The sequence below is a fragment of the Gobio gobio genome (genome assembly GCF_949357685.1).
Source record: "Gobio gobio genome assembly, chromosome: 2".
Taxonomy (NCBI): Eukaryota; Metazoa; Chordata; class Actinopteri; order Cypriniformes; family Gobionidae; genus Gobio; species Gobio gobio.
This window is the reverse complement of record NC_137098.1, coordinates 70,737,445-70,755,229: the sequence shown is the minus strand read 5'-3', so window position 1 is coordinate 70,755,229 and position 17,785 is coordinate 70,737,445. Positions and strand designations below refer to the sequence as shown.

Below are 17,785 nucleotides of genomic sequence, written 5' to 3'. Positions count from 1 at the left end.
TGTGTGTGTGTGTTTCTAATGTATTGCGGTGCACATGCAGGAACTGTATCAATAGCAGAGCATATGTTAGCTCAGCATTAACGTGAATGACTGATGGAACATTAAAGTTTGCATAATAAATCAAGCTCCATCCTTTATGTTTACTCAAAATAGTAAGAATGACAGACAATCTGCATTAATACACACAGTTTTAGGTAATAATGCAGCCCACAGCTGATTTACAGTAGTATTTCAGTAAGACAGTAATAACATGAGTTAGCCGGTTAGCCAGATACTACACAATGTGTGCGCAATAAGTGGATGGGCAATACGGTATGCTAATGTTTCGTCTTGACTTCACAATGAAACGGCTTGTGATTCGTTTAAAAAAACAATTTGTTTAATTGACTGCGAGTCGACTCTTTGAGAGACAATAACTTTATATACACTGCACTCTCAGATTTAAAACTTTGCAGGATGTTTTCCTTCACTTAGAGCTGTTACACACTACATGAGAGGTCGTTTTCAAAAATAATAGGGGCAATAATATTAATATATGAAATAATAGGGGCACTTTAATAAAGTGCGAACTAATAAAAGTTTGATTTTAAATTGTAAATCATACCCTGGCATACAATGTCATGCTGACAAAATGATTCCCGAAAAGACAATTTCATGCTAAAGTTATGATTCACTTGTTATCTACTAACACATGCTACAAGATCAAAATGCAGTTTTGACAACAACAAAAAATGTTCACATTTCATCCTTCAAATCATTTCTATGAAAAGGATAGTACAAATTAAACATTATAGGCATTTAATAAACACTTCTACATAGGCCACCTTATTGTCCAAAGTGTTGAGGTTTTTAGAATGCACATTAGCCTATTTTACATCTACTGCACATTGGTCTGAACAAAAACTGCAGACAGGCTGAATGACTGTACATCCACTCTCTGACAGAAGATGGCGCTAATGGAGCAGCAGAAATAGAGCTGTTACCCCAGCTAACCTGCTTAAAATGCTACTTTACTTGGCATTACAGGAAGGGAGGATGAAAAGAAAACGCCATCATAATTTCCCTCTGCAATGGGTTGGAAAGGTTGTAAAACCTCTCACTTCTTTCCGAAATGTTTTCACACAAAACAACCTAATCTGCATGCTGTTGTGTGAGACTCTTCCCATCATCTGTATTTGATATTAAAGCATTTTCAAAGATTATTGTAATAACCATGTTTCAATTTGGATAAGATTTTTTATGCCATTATTTGTAATATCAGGGTCATAATGCTGTTTAAACGTATCGTGTTGCAATAATTGCATCATTGACTCTCTGTAAGTGTTAACTTTGGACTCTATGTGAAAGTGTCAGGATTCAAAGTTGTTGTGAAGGAGGTATAACTTATTTCAAAATGACCTTTGAACCTGAAAAGATTAACTGTGAAAATAATTGACCAGTTTTGTCCTCATGCATAAGGAAGTCTTCAGTATCACTACTGGACAGTGAAGTGCACAGAATAAGCATAACAACTTTTGACCTTTTTAACATATAAAATCTGTTTTTGCCTATTTGTCTTTTGATATGCATGACTTTCGATGACTAGCCTTGTGCATTTTCGGGACAGTTAGATATATTGCCCAACTTTCATCAATGCCACTGAAAATAAAACATGGATTTGAACAATACTAGAAAACTGGATCAAAGCTTTACTCTTATCAAAACCAGGAAGATTGTAAAAACATGAATAACTCTTGTCTGCAAGATAATTCTCAAAAATCCACCCACACACCCTACTTAAGAGTTCAAAGGTTGCTTTCATCAAATATTAAACTTAACGCAAGAGAAATCACCAAGGATGATAATGATTTTATATTTGTTGAGCATCTTCTAATGTAATTTTCTAACACTCTTCTGGAGATTAATATAGAAGTATACTGGTAACCCCGGTTGGTCATCAGACTGAAAATATCTCTGCTTTTCTGGATTATTCTCTTCATCTCTGGTGACAGCACTAAAAGGCAAAGGTAAGGACTGTTCACTCAATCCTCCGTATGCAGTAACCTTGATTCTGGTGTTTTTTTTAGTCATTTAAACTCATATTTCCATTAACATATGACACAAATGTGCAGTTGTTGCTTTATTATTTTTTACCTGATTCCACCTATTCTAATGTCATTGCTGTAACCTACTTCAATCAGTTTTACGTAACATAAAACAAGGGAATGCTGTTTTAACATAATTGAGTTACATTGACTGCGCCTAACTGAATTTTGCTTCAATGAGAAATTGTGATTTGGTGTTATTATACGTATTATGTTGCGTCCAAGTCAAAATCACAATTGACAGTGCTAATCTTCAGCACAATGGTGATCAATAAAAGAATAAACAGAATCCTCTAAATGTCTGACATAATTGAACAGTAAACTTTAACATAAACTACCAACATCTTTCCCTGAAAAACACATACAATAAAACGTAATGCATTTTCCCTTGCAAAGCATGTTGGGAACTACAGCCACCGCCCAGGGCTATGTTTCCCAAAAGCATTGTGAACTGAATTGATCTTAGAAACGATTGGTGGCAATAGTCACTTAAGCGCTATTCAGACGGTAATTGTTTCTCAGATGGAAGTCTGTAAAAATAAATGTGCAGCCACCTCAGTGATAACACTCATGCATTCGGATGGTGATTTATTCACGGTGGAGGAGCGAATTTTGCGCTCCTGGGAACCTGCTCAATAACATGATTGACTGCTGTAAAAAAAAAAATGCTTGGTATAATAATAATAAATGCATATTTAATTTATTAATAGGAAAATAATATCAGATGTATTATTTAAATCTGTTTAAAAATAGGAAGATATATAGACGCACATTATAGTTATTTTTTTGTATTTTATCTCAAAATAAAGGACATGAGCATAAATAAGTGAACACAGCCTCTTATTTACATGAGGTAATCATAATGCTGCTGTTATTTTAACAGATATAATTACTGCTATAATAACGGCTCAGAGATCTTCAGAGATTTAATGTCTTCTTTTATCTTCAGTTGATTTCATCTAAAGCTGTGGCGGAAGTCAGTTGTAGTTCTTGTGTTTCTCTTTCCTTCAGTGATTCTGCTCATTATCATCAGGTGTTTATCATTAATGCTCAATCATCACTTAATTATCTCATTAACTTCAACACTGCTTTAATGGTACTTTAACTCAGTAGAGAGCACACACATGAACACTAGTATTGGTATTTTGCTGTGTACTTTTACATAAATCTTACGAGTTTCATTTATGTATGACTGACAAATATGAGTCACATTCAGTTTATTAATACAAATACATCAATATCGCCTGTTTAATTTGTGTATTACTTAAAAATATGAGTCACATTGAGTTTAATAATTTGTTAATGATAAAACTATATAATTCAAATGGATGGAAAATGTATATGCAATTCAAATATATGCAATGCATTCTGGGAGCCACTGATGAGTTTTGTATGATGCACCCAGAATGCATTGCAGCATAAAGCATGTCACCGTTATTGAGATTCATACGCTGATTCTTGAGGTTCATGTTTGTCTTGTTGAAGGGATTTTAAATTTCTTGTACACAGCTTTTATTGAACTCTCCAGATTTTCTGATTAAACTGCTGCTTGATCTCATGCTGTAGAATCCCAAGCTGATCATGTGAAACTGGTGCCAGATATTAGACTCTGGCTGATGTCAGACCACGGTGTTTCCCACACATAGACTAATTTGTGGCAGTGCTCCACAGAATCAACACCAGCCGCCACATATTGTGTCATTATTCATTTATTTTTTTAACGCCATTTAAAACATTCAGCATATTCGTTCAGCTGCATTTCCTTTCCCTGCTCTCCCTCTGTCTCTCTGTCACTCACGTGTCTCTCTCACATACACACTAGGAATGCAACAATACTAATACAGTTAGTCCACGGTTCAATACATACCTTGGTTTTTAACCACAGTTTTCAGTTCGGTTTGGTTCGGTTCTGATGGCTTGTCACACATTTTTTGTTATTCTATTCTTAGGTGACAGGAACAGCAAGAGGTTAAAGAGAATTTTTTTTTATTGCAATACTCTTTCTTTATTTTACTTAAAAGAATTGAAAAACCTTACTTAAACTTAAAACTTTACTTTAACCCTTAATCGTCCCTTGGGGTCCAGCTGACCCCACTGGACTTTTCCTCCATTTTTAAAAAGTGTTCCCTTCATCTCAGGGCCATGAGACTGTGACTTTTCCTAAATAATCTATCTAAACATGCACAAAAAATCTGGGCTTGATTTGGTTGTTCTAAAGGTGTGTAAAAAATTTTTACCGTTTAAGTCCCTCGGGGTCAGATTGACCCCACATTGAAAATGAATGGGAAAGTGTAAAAAAAAAAAAAAAAATCACTTTTTTTGTCAATTTTTTTTACTAAATCCAGTATAAATCTGAAAATTTTCACATTTATATCAAGGTCTGGTCCTAGAGCATAAACACAAAGTAGAACGAACTTTCTATCTCATACACACACGTGTGTGACTGCAGCAGAGAGTATTTTTATTGAAATTGGCAAATAAAATCAACAAAACTGGCATAAATCTGAAAGATTTTCATACATAAATTAAGTACTAATACTGGAGCACAAATGCAATATGGAACAAGCATGTTCACTCACTCACACACACACACACACAAACACAGGTGTCTGGAGCATTTTTTTGGGATTTTGGCAATGAATGGGAAAATGTAAAAAATGCTTTTTTTTCACTTTGTTTGTAAAAAAAAATAAACTAAATCCAGTATAAATCTGAAAATGTCTACATTTATATCAAGATCTGGTCCTAGAAAATAAACACAAAGTGGAACAAACTTTCTGTCTCATACACACACGCACTCAAACACACACGTGTGTGACTGCAACAGAGCATTTTTATAGAAACTGGCAAATAAAATCAACAAAACTGGCATAAATCTGAAAAATTTCCATACATAAATGAAGGACAAATACTAGAGCACAAATGCAACATGGAACAATCATGAGAAAGAGAGGGAAAAGGGCAAATAAAAGAAAGATGAAAGGCAGCTTAACTTCTGCATAACTTCCCTATGGACCTCTATTGGATAATGTGGTCATTGCTCTCTTTCTCTTTAACTATAATTCCTAAAGTTTTTCCACAAACCTACAGATGGCGGTATTCTATCCCTAACACATAGAGCAATGTCCAAAAACTATTTATATTTATTTAAGATCATCATTCAAGTGATTTTTAATGAGCCAATTTATGACATAGTTAAGTATTTGTGCAGTAAATAGGTAAAAAACTACCAAATACCCACAAAAACACAGCATAAATGTATAGTTGAGAAGTAAATAAAAAAAATGATATATAGTTTTCCATGTAAAAAAATTATATTTCCTTATGCAATCGCTCTGTAAAAGTTTGTGGTCTATCTGACCCCAAGGGACTCAAACGTAAACCCTACTTGAGGGACGATTAAGGGTTAAAAAAACCCTTGTACACATTCCTAGTGTATTGGATAATATAAAATAAATATATATAAAGATTTACACTGGCAGCTCAGAGCTGTACAGCAGCATTTAAGTATGAAATTGAATGAATGCAAAAATAAAACACTACATAGACTTCACTATAAAATATACATTGATTCATATTAAAGCTACTGTATTAGTTTTTCAGTCAAGAGCAGTGAGTGATTTTCTCTGTCTTTTGTTGTTGTATTAACATTAAAGGCATAGTTAATTCAAAAATCGAGAAATGAATACTGGTTTGGAACAATGTTAGAGTGAGTAAATAATGACATAATTTTAGAGGTGAACTGTCCCTTTAAGGACAGCGTGTTCACTATAGGCTGCCCTGTTGTCAATTTAAGACCTGTGTACATCTAATATACAGACACACACCGATTTTACTTTCACTTTATACATAACCGACTGTGTTTATGTTAACCTTGTGTGTATTTGACAGTATTGGCAAAGTAAGACGACTACTTAGTTCAGTATTCACGGGTTTGACAGGCTTTTAGTGCGCGCGCTCTGAAAAGCGCATGTTAAACCGCGCACGTGAATGAGCCGGCAAGGCTTTAAAACGCATGTAAATAATGAACTTTCGTGATTGTGAATAACTAAAGTGTTCCATGAGTATAACTCTACCACTAACATGTGATGCAAATGAACCACTCAAATCCTTCAGAAGGTCAGCCTGATATGCCTGCAAGACAGCCATAGTGTGCAGCGCAGCACCAGCCTGTCCCCTTATATTTATTATTCTTATATAAATAATATACAATATATATTCCATATAAAATAATATACAATATATAATTCATATATATAAGCTTTGCCCATGACAGCCGACGTTTATTTTCTACATGGCTTTGTGGGGAGGTATGTCTCTTTAATGAAAATGCAGACCCAGGCGAGAGATAGCTCGTGAGCGTCTCCCACCTGGCGTATTCTCACATATCCACGCGATTTCGCACCCATGATAGTCGAAAATGTCGAAGTCAAGGGTACAAAAACACGTGAAGTAAATGCTTTCTAGACAGAAACCTCAAGCTCACTGCGTTCGGGGATCTCTCATTCACGGTACCAGACAAACTGCCCTGGCCACCGCGCGAACAACCACCTCGATAAATTCCTCTTATGGATTCGCCATCATGTGAGGAACGATCGCAGGCGGCTGCTCGAGGTCCGCGGACCCAGAGATTCATCATCATTCCCCGCGCGAGCCGAAGAAACGCCGGAGCGCGCTTCGGGATCACGCGGGGAAACATGCATTTGGTGAGCGAGCAAGCGAAAGGGACGGACCCGTCTCTTGCTCGTCAACAAACCCATTCGAGAGCACCGAAAACTGGTGCGGACTGAAAGTAGCCCAGACGAGCATAAAGCATTTTAACTGCAAAGGCTCGCAATGCTCGCGCTCGTCTGACTCAATGCAGCGACCGCATGCTCTTCCCCAAACACACACAGCAATAAACGTGCACATCCAGTTCTATTTGAAAGAGAACATAGATATACAGCGTTTTACTCTGCTGACTCGTTTCCAACTGATTAGATTTAACTAGAACTCTTTCCACTAATGTTTCTTTGTAACAGAGATGAGAAAGAGAGAGAAAAATCTGCACACTGCCATGTTGAAAACTAACTCCTAACAAAGATCTCAAGTTGAGTCTTGAAAGAGAGAGAGAGATTTTTTGTTTTTTCAGAGACTTTGTAACACACCATAACACAGAGTTGCTCTGAAAACAAAAAGACCTGGTTTGCTCCAGCTGAAGCTCATCTATTTATAGCCTCGTGCAGCAGGTGCGCCTATGACGTCACCGGCCGAGGCTATAAATACCTCCGGGTCAATTTCATTGACGTTAGTGATGTGGAAATGAAGCCTCATGAAGCAGTGAGGCTTTACCCTGACTGTTATTTAAAATAAAGCAGGCAGAAGTCTGTGGAAGAACCTCTGTCAGATGAAGCAACCACAACACACTCCATCGTTTCAATGCTATATGTACAAATAAAAGCTTTATATGTTTGTGTTTAATGTGTCCAGTAAATAAATTAATTTACCCATTAAAGTGTGTCAATAAAATATAATATGAGCTTATATGATTCAATAAGATGTAACGTAGGCCTACTCTTTCTCCACACACACACACACACCACACACACACACACACACACACACACAAAATAAGGACATTGTGTGATAGGATCATCTGTAATTAAATGTGCTTATGACACTTGGCAGTGATAGTGCTTGTGTAACAGTAGGAATGACAGTAAGGCAAATATTTTACCAAAATACAAAGACACAACTCCAACAAACAAAAAAATAATAAATAGTGACAAATAAATGTTTATCTAAATGTAATATATTATTTAACTTTCAAAGTACAGCACTCTCCTCACAAAACCATCAACCAGACTGAGGCAACAAGGACTTGTTGAGTAAGATCTGGGGGTTCGAAGCTTCTGACACGCAAAGTGAAACGCGCACGTGATTGGACAGAAAGTGAGGCTTCATTTGTCATCGATCACGTGACTCTAGGAAACCAATACACACCCCGATACGGAGCTTCAGTACAAAATGTGTCGCATGCGCGATACGCACCAGTGATGCGCGGGTTGATCCAAAATGAGCGGGTGCCTGCGGTCACCCGCGGTTACCCGCGGTTACGAGTCATCCAAAAATATTTTTAATGATATTCGGGTCACAGTCGGTCGGGTCGTCAATAAATCCTTATTTACCTTTTGAATGTTGAGCGTTAACTTTTGAATAAATGCTGACGCAGGACAAAAATGCCCTATTTCCCAAAACGTTGAACTGAACAATGCCATTGTACCATTTTAATAGGCTACTTTTAAACGTATTTAAAGTCAGTTTTATGTATTTTCTGAGAGGGGGCGGGATTTTTGCTGGGAAAGTCGGGGGAGAGATGCACACTTCGATTAGACTGGATAAACACATGCAGCATCTTAATTGTTAAGAAAATGAAACTAAATAAATGAATAAATCAAGCCTGTTTTACATAACACTAGGCTATATCATACAGCATTCAGAAAAAGAACAGTTTGCGCTCCTAAGGGCTTGCTGATTAATTCTTCAAGCCGGGTTGAAACATAAACATCGTGTTCATCGATAATATGCATCTAGACAGCTGAAATGGAAAATGATGGGCCGCCTCAAGAACTTCCTGCTCTCGCCGCTGCACCTCTGAGCGACACCGCGTCAGGGCCTGAAACATTTTCTCAAAGGCCCAATGACGCTACGATGAACATTTACTACTTTTAAAAAATGCGGGTCAGGAAGCGGGTCGGGTACAATATTTTCTTCTTTTTTTTTTGCGGTCCGAGTTGCGGGCGGGTTAGTTGAAAACGTCGGTCGGGTGCGGGTTGTTTAAACACTGACCCGCGCATCACTGATACGCACATCGACGCTTCAGTGTCATACGTAACATCACTAATTGATGTGTTTTCACACTATTTTCACAGCTGGTTATGTCAAAGACATTTCCCATTTGCATAAGATTATGCAGCATTGAGTGTAGCTTTTGAAAGGGAACGGTGATGTCATCAGCTCATTTCAATTATCATACAGTGATAATGTGGTAATTTAGTAAAAAAAAAAAACTATATATATATTTTGGGAAGGGAAAGTGAAATAAGAAAAAAGACAAATATTGTTATTTGAATAAAGCCCTTGGAATTCTGTTTTGTTTATATCTATTTAATCTGATCTTTACAAAAAAAATTTGACTTGTGTTTTATTAATCGTAGCAACAATGGCAGCACCCGATGACCCCCACTGGCGTAACAGTATGCAGCATCCTCCCGGATTTGAGTAAGAGAACATTCTTATGCATTCTCACTTGATTCAGAGAATTATTGAGTGTTTTGTTTGATTGATTATTGTATTATTTAGCAGTATTAATAAAAATAAGATTTGAAGTCGAATAGGGTAGAGTGGGGTAAAATGCCCCCATGGGGAAAAACATCCCCCTACTGTTTTTCCCAAAATAACCACTAGATAAAATCAATATATGTTTTTGTTGTTACGATGGACGACGTTGACCAGAGTGATGTAGAAATTTTGACCACAAAGCTTACACTGGTGATGTACCTGAGAGAAAACGGATTTCATAAACTCTTTTACAATATTGGATGATTTTCACTAATGTAATGTGTAAGGTACAAATCTGTATTTAATATTTTTCAATGTCTTTGATAGTGTTAAACATTGTGTCATGTGGCTTTTGTGCGTATGTACACTTTTAGGATGAAATCTACGTAAAGTTTTATAAATGGGTCCTTATCTCCTCCATCCCTAGCACAATCCCTGAACTTAATATCCATTGCCCATAACAGAAAAAAATACTTTGATACTTTGGTTTTATTATTTTTGTGTGAAAATGTTTTCTAACATCACTGATATGTAGAATGCAAAATTGTTTTCTTGTCAGAATATACAGCCACATTTCTGAAAAAGAAAATGGAATGTGGTCCCTACAACTAATCAGGTCAAATTAATTAATATAGAAATGCTGGTATTCAACCATCTTTATCTAAAAGTTACATGACAGCATAATAAATATAAAGCATTTGACTCCATATTTTACAGACAGCCGAGTCTTCCACCCAGCAGATCAACTCTTATTCATAAAGGTCCTCCAAAACGATATCGTCTACATACAGAGAGAGAAGTGCTTGATGATGATGGAAAAGTCAGAAAATGGACTTATGCGAACAAAGACGTCAGTAAACAAAACAAAATTGTTCTTCTGGTGGGAGAAACCGGCGCTGGCAAGACGACTCTCATCAACACCATGGTCAACTACTTACTGAGTGTGAAGTTTGAGGAAGAACTGTGGTATGAAATCACAGAAGAAGAAGCCAGAGACCAATCAGAATCACAAACCTCTGAAATCACCATGTATGAGGTCTGTCCTGAAGAGAGTCCTGTATCGCTCACCATCATTGATACTCCAGGATATGGAGACACTAGAGGACTGGAAAGAGACCTGGAAGTTGCTGAGAACTTATCCACTCTGTTTCACAGCAGCGATGGCGTTCGTGAAGTTGATGCCGTGTGTTTTGTGATTCAAGCATCTAAGAATCGTCTCTCAGACAGACAGCATTACATCATCAGTTCAATTCTGTCTTTGTTTGGAAAAGACATTGTGAACAACATTGTGTTTCTAATCACACACTCTGATGGTCTGCCACCCAAAAATGTCCTCAGTGCCATTAAAAAAGCTAGAATCCCCTGCAGACAAGACAAAAAAGGCCAACCTATTCATTTCTTATTCAACAACCGGCAGGATGAAGACCGTTACAATGAGAGATGTTACCTTTGTGCTCAAAGAGACGCCTGGGAAGACAGCATGGATGAGGTGAAGCATTTCCTTCAGTCTCTGGATGAAATTAACAGAAGAAGTTTGGAGTTGACTTCAGATGTCCTGATAAAGCGCATTCGATTGGAAGCATCTATCTGCAACTTACAGCTGCGAGTCGAAGAGAAAGAGTCAAAGAAGTCTGAAAAAATTCTGATCCAGGAGGCAATGAGAGAAAACAAGGAAAAGATTAAAAGCTGTAAAAATGTTTCTTTTCAAATCAAAACAACAGTGAAAGTATTGGTGCACATTGAGAGAAAGTCATGGAAGAGCAGGAAGATGACAACCTGCACCGTCTGTCAGGAAAACTGCCATGAGTTCGACTGCTGGTGGGTTTCCTCACCCAGCAAATGTAAAGTCATGAAAAACGGATACTGCACTGTGTGCACAGGGAAGTGCCATCACAGCAAACATGTCAAAGAAGACAAGAAATACGTCATCAGAACTGAGTGCAAGATGTTGGATTTTAACTCTATAAAAAAGGAATATAAAAAAGCTCAAAAAGAGTCCAAGATATTTTCAGATTTAATGGATTATCTTGAGAAAGATCTGCAGGAGATTGAGGACCAAAAGTCAATTCTTCTGTCCGATGCTTACATGACCATCAAGCTTCTGTCTGAGATCGCATTAAAGCCAGACTCGGCCTTCACTCTTCAGCATCTGGACTTCTTCATCCCCAGAGTGAGGGAAGCTGGGAAAGAAAACTGGGCCAAAGAGCTGGAGGAAATGAGGAGAACCTCTGAAGCTGAAGAAGCTAATAAAGACGCTCTGAGTTATCTGAGAGCTGGGCTGGCAAGACTTGTCTTTGGTAAGCAATGACCAAATGCAGACAGGACAACAGAGATGAATAAATGAAAACAAAGAATATTGTTTACAATGACGAAATGATTACTTTAGGCAACAGAAAATGTTGCAACCACAGACAGTGATTTGTATTGTTATTCCTGGTTCAACCCTTCTACATTTTGAGAGTGGGAGCAAAAAAATAATAAAAAACAACGTGAAAACATTGATACATAATTTGAATTGCCAATAAAATGTGTATATGTAGGAAGTTATACAAGCAAAGATTTAGAAGTATTGGTAGTTTGTGTGTTACAATCCTTATTGCAGTGTTCATACATTAAATATAAGGAGTCAACCATTACCATAACTCTCTCCAGGACAGCCAAAAACCTTGAGGTTGTTATTGATGATCAGTTAACCTCTTAAGTTGCACCCCTATTTTTGAGAATTTTCTATTTTTTTGTAATATGTCTGCAGCTCTTAAACCCTATGGTCTACATTCATAAATCTGGTCTTATTTTAAACTAGACACTTGAAATTGTGTTACCCAAGAGTCATAATAACTCAAAGTAGTATACACAGCAAATTTGAAAGTGTTAAATTAACTCACAGTGTGAAAAATAACACTTTTTCGGGGTTTATATAGGTCCACACTAAATAGAGTTAAACTAACACTTTAAATAGTGTTAATTATTTTAACACTTGCATAGAGTAAAAACAACACTGTAAGTGTTCACCATTAACACAATGTGTGCTCCCCTCCACCCAATTTACACCAAGTTAGTGTTGAAACTACACTAAGTGTGTCAATATTGTAACACCAAGAAACGTATTTCCACACTAATGTATTGTTCATACAAACCCTGATTAAGGTAATTAATTAAGTGTCATCTGTATTTGACTAAAAATACATGTGACTGTCAGAAATTGTATTTTCAACACAGAAGGTACAATGCATTCATCACCTGACCCATATAAACACTGCAGATCAAAAGGTCTGTAGAACTTTAAGCTGTTGGCTTTTAAATGTTCACCCAACTCACAGCATCTCTGTACTTTAAAAGTATGATGTTCTGTGAAATATTCATTGACAATAAAATACACAGTGCTGTCAATTTTTTTGACATTTCCTGAATCTGACTGAAAACAGAAATTTAATTGCATACAATGAGGTCTTGTCTATATTCAGTCCCATCTATTTTGACCCAGTTCATGGAATGCATGCTTGTTTGTATGGGATTCTGTAGCATTTCTGCCAACTTCTCACCATTGATAACATCATTCTAACAAAATGTTTTAATTGGTCCACAGTCTACTTGACTCAATGGTGTCGTTTCCCAAAAATAACCTATTGACATCTGATGACTTTCTGCCAGAGATTTGGTGATGTTTTTTGGTGAAAAGTTCAAAGGCACTCAAGGAGCTGGTTCCAGTGCAAGGGATGAGGTGCTTGTCCACAACGACATAAAAGTGGTCGATCCTACCCATGATCCTTCCTGATCCCAGTGAGAATGGCTGGTTGGCCCCTTCCTCCCTCTGAGATGGCCTTCAATACTGGTGCAGGAATGAAAAAAGCAAAAAACAAATATTTGATTAAATAAACAGGGGGAAAAAAAAAACTAAGTATAATGTGAAATGATCAATATATTAAACCTGTTATTGGTAACATGCTCACATTCAAATGAAAAAAAAAAAATTACATTAAAAAAATAAATAAATATCATAAATATAAAAAAAAACACCTATATAACAAATGGCACATTTGGCCAGTCACATTATGCCAGCGATTTTCAATCCCGGTCCTGTGGACCCACCGCTCTGCACACGTTGTATGTCTCCCTTATTCAACAAACCTGATTCAGATCTTCACTTCACTAGGTAAGAGCTCCATGAACTAAACTAATGGGTTAGTTCACTTAAATGAAAATGATGTTCCAAATCTGTATACATTTCTTTGTACTGCTGAACACAAAGGAAGATATTTTGAAGAAAGTTTGTAAACAGGCCACTTTGGGCAGCCATTGACTTCTATGGTAGGGGAAAAAAAATACTATGATAGTCAATGGCTGCCCAAAGCGGCCTGTTAAACTTTCTTCAAAATATCTTCCTTTGTGTTCAGCAGTACAAAGAAATGTATACAGTATATACCTATATATGTATATAGGTTTTGAACAACTATCCCTTAAGTGTGTCAGAGAGACAAAACGTGCAGAGGAGTGAGTTCCAAGGACCATGACTGAAAACCACTGCATTTTACGTTCACAAAGACTTTGCAACAGTATTGTGAGTTTTACCTTATGGAAATGCACAAGTCTGTCAACAGCCTCTGTTGGACTGATCTTAGTTTTCTTCCTCCCTGGAGGAGGTGACAGGAGATGCAGCCACAGGACAGATGACATGTCACTGTCCCAATCTGGATGAGTAAATGTTTAGGGGGTTTTTAGTCCTCACAATAACAAGAAACCAGAGCAAATTATGCAATTATGACATAACCACAAATCATGCCAACCATTTTCAGATCCTTGTCCACCTGCTGCATTGAGAAGATACTGAATTTATATAAATATATATCACTTTACAATAAGGTTATATCTGTTAATCTCAACATTTACTAATACTGTATACAAATCTGAAGTTGTCCCTTTTAACATAAATGCACTATGAACTAAAATGAACAAACAAACTGTTACATTTTTATGAACCAATACTAAAGTTAGTTGTTAACATTAATCTGTTAACTAACATTAACTGAGACCTTATTGTAAAGTGTTAAGCCCTGCTGACTTGAGTAGGCTTATACTTCAAGCATAACTTTGCTATATGACCAAGTACATTTCTAAGCAGTAGCACAAGATTCTTAAAAGGTAGGGTAGGTAAGATTTGGTTAAAAAAACTTTTCCAAATTTGTTTAAACTTTCTTTATATATCAATGCATAATTAAAACGTAAGTACTCAGAAAAAGAAAGTATAAACATTGAGTGTCTGTAGACCTCTCACGACTGTTTTAAAGACAGCTCATTATTTCCATTCACTCCACCTTCTCCCTTCTGGGCTCTTTCCAAAGCCACGCCCCCAAAACACATGAACACGCTACGCCGACCGCTCAGTCTATTTACCTGAGACGAGCGGAGAAGAAGTGCATGTAGTGACATCATGTCAGAATCACATGTAATAAAAAATCTAACTTTATCATTATGAATATAAACAAATAAGATGTCTTTTAGTACTCACTATCAAGCTAGAATAACGATACTGGTAAAGTTTAAAATACACACAACACAGTGTCTACGACACACACAGATACAAGATAAAAACATCAGTAAACATTGGTAGAGTATATAAAAACAAACCAAGGGCCAAAATAAACGTGCAGGTAAAGTTCCCGGTGAACATGGTAGAAGAGTTTAGACAGAGGGTAGTAGCTAAAGCTAACTTAGTTCTAAAAAAAGTTCCTGGATGCGGTGTACCAGCTTTTACACATGCATTTTGTTATCTAAAGTTACATTTTGCGAAATTCAACACGACAGCGATCAACTTGAGCTAAGCATATTGAGTATGTATCAGCTCTACTAATGGCTCGCTAAGTGTATAACATTGTAACTTTATGCTAAGTAATGTTATGTTAGCTATATTAGGCAGCTTCGTGTGCTAGTGAGACATGCTTCATGAAAACATAAACCTAAAAAATGTATAATCAAAATGAAAGATTACCTGTCCAGCAGAAATACAGCCTCTTGAACTCCTCAAATCAAACGGGTGCGCCAGGTTTTCACAACAAAATCCGCCCAATTACACCTTGATACTGAACCAGCATGACGATGAAAGCTGTCAAGAAAAATGCACATTACGTTAATATTAAAGAAAATCCAGCGAGCTGCTGTTGTCAGAAGCTCCATTTGTCACCCCAAAAATGTTACATTAAAGTGAATTGCAGCAAGTTAATTCGTATCTACCATCAATTTACTTGTAAACAATTGCAAATGAAGCGCGCACGTCAAACACTTGTCCCATATGATGAGCGAACGTGTCACGATACACTGTAGGAAAAACAGAAGATCCAATAGCGAGTGCAAAGTGATGTTTATTGACAGATACTCAGTACCACATGTAGCTCACAGGCTGAAGTGAGTGGTAGTCGCAGACAGACTCAGTGAACGAAAAGTAGCGGGCAGACTCAGATCTGGTGCGGGCAGGCTCAGTGAACCAGGGACCACAATGGGCAGAAAAGGTCAGGCACAAACGGGAACATCCTCGGGCAAATACAGACTCCTGGAAACCACCATCCTGGGAGACGGAGAGCAAGGACAGAGACCAACCCGGACAGCGTCTGTAACGAACTGACAAACAGGACACGCAAACACACACGTTAAATAGAGCGCTAACGAGGAACCGCAGCTGCTGATAATCAGCGCTCCACTCAACCACGCCTCACAACAAACACACGAGGGCGAGTCAGTGAACCCATGAACCGTGACAGAATGTTAGTTCATAATCATACGCTGGCAGAAAATATAAATTTAGCAAATCGCTTCTTGCTTTATTATCTGATAATTTATCTCTGCTGCTTTTTACTTTGCACTTGCAGACGAGAGTAACCGCGACATGGATGTAAATTCCTTGCATCGATATCTTCCCTGCATGTTCAAAGTCCATAATAATAATAATAATAATAATAAAATAATTGGGAGTTACTGATTGCTACTCACTTGTGTCAGATTATTTGTGGAACAATGCACAGTTATACTAACATATTGGACACAAAAATGCATTACAATGTCTTATTTTGGCAGCACAAACAACGTGAGCCACAAGAAAGGGAATATGCAGCGTTTGCGTTAATTTAACTCATTAAAGGGTAACTAAACAGATACATAATGCGATGTTGCCAGCGTACTTCCTTATATACCCACGCGGTGGGGCGGAGTTACGTATGCAAATTCCGCATGCCCATGGCATTGGCACGCCATTGGGCGCTGTTAAACACCTCGAAGGTAATTGGCTTCTAGGCGAAACCCCCATTCGTTAGTCACTAACGTACGTCTCCGTTCCCTCCTCGAGACGATTCTTTTCTTCAGAACCTTTTTGTAGGGGAAACTGTTCAAGTCTTTATGCAGGGGGCATTCTGAAACAAATTACAAGATCATTATAATTTATAAAAGACATAAGTAAAATCAAGTTCAACAGACATCTTGTGAACATTGCCATGAGGGCCATGGATAAAGATACTTTTTAATAGGAAACTTGGACTTTTAAAAATGTATGTTTCGTATAAACTGAACGGAAAATGTGTAACTTTTTGATAAATGGGAATTCCCACAATATACCACTACTTTATGAAGGGCATGTGAGCTTTGTAAAAAGACAGACTACAAACAATTCAAACTGAAACTGTAACAAAAAAAGTGTTACAGTTTCAGTTTGTATTGTTTGTAGTCATAAAGTGGCCACTCATTACTGTAATGATTTTTCCTCAAGATATACCTTAGATTTATGTTTTTCAAACACTGTTGGGACAGTTGATTTTTCCTTTTGCATGGTTTGTATGAACACGAGGAATGATCAAGGAAAAAAATATATATATATATGTTGGGAAATCTGTATTTTAACTATTTTATTGTACCTTGAATGTGTCTAAATTCATTTATAACGTTTACTTCACCATTTGATTCTTCCAGTTATTTACTTTTAGGTGATAATAAATAAGAATTCTTGAACATTAAAAGAAAATAGCTTACTTCAATGTTGAAAAATAAGATGGATGCTAATTGTTTCTTTTTCTTGCATAGTTTGCAAAACAAAAAAAAGTTATGCATATTACAACATGTGCCTTTGTAGAATTCTAACAAAGTCAGCTGACTTAAACTCAGTTTTGAAAACTTGAAAACTTAAACTAAATTCAGATTTGATTCATACACTGTAAAAAAAAATGCAGGTCTCCAATTGAAAATTTTCTAGTGACTGATCACATCTAAATTTTTCAGTTGGCCAAATTGAGTTTCTGTGAACTGATGCAATTTAATTCACAGAAATTCAATTTGGCCAACTAAAAAATTTAGATGTGATCAGTCACTAGAAAATTTTCAATTGGAGACCTGCATTTTTTTTT

At 36.9% G+C, this 17,785-nt stretch overlaps 1 protein-coding gene across 1 annotated transcript; it reads left to right on the top strand.

The window, feature by feature from the left end:
- Window positions 1–1,701: 1,701 nt before the first annotated feature.
- Window positions 1,702–12,371, top strand: LOC307122735 (uncharacterized protein). The gene is made up of 3 exons (XM_079810914.1): window positions 1,702–2,006; window positions 9,281–9,344; window positions 10,122–12,371. The coding sequence occupies exons 2-3, from the start codon at window positions 9,286–9,288 to the stop codon at window positions 11,710–11,712; spliced, it is 1,650 nt and encodes a 549-aa protein (XP_079667040.1). The 5' UTR covers window positions 1,702–2,006; window positions 9,281–9,285; the 3' UTR covers window positions 11,713–12,371.
- The last annotated feature ends 5,414 nt before the right edge of the window (window positions 12,372–17,785 follow it).

Excerpts from the sequence above, each read along its gene's own strand:
- LOC307122735 (XM_079810914.1), top strand. The coding sequence starts at position 9,286 with ATGGCAGCACCCGATGACCCCCACTGGCGTAACAGTATGCAGCATCCT. Across the intron at positions 9,345-10,121 it reads CAGCATCCTCCCGGATTTGA|ACAGCCGAGTCTTCCACCCA; the intron begins GTAAGAGAACAT and ends CATATTTTACAG.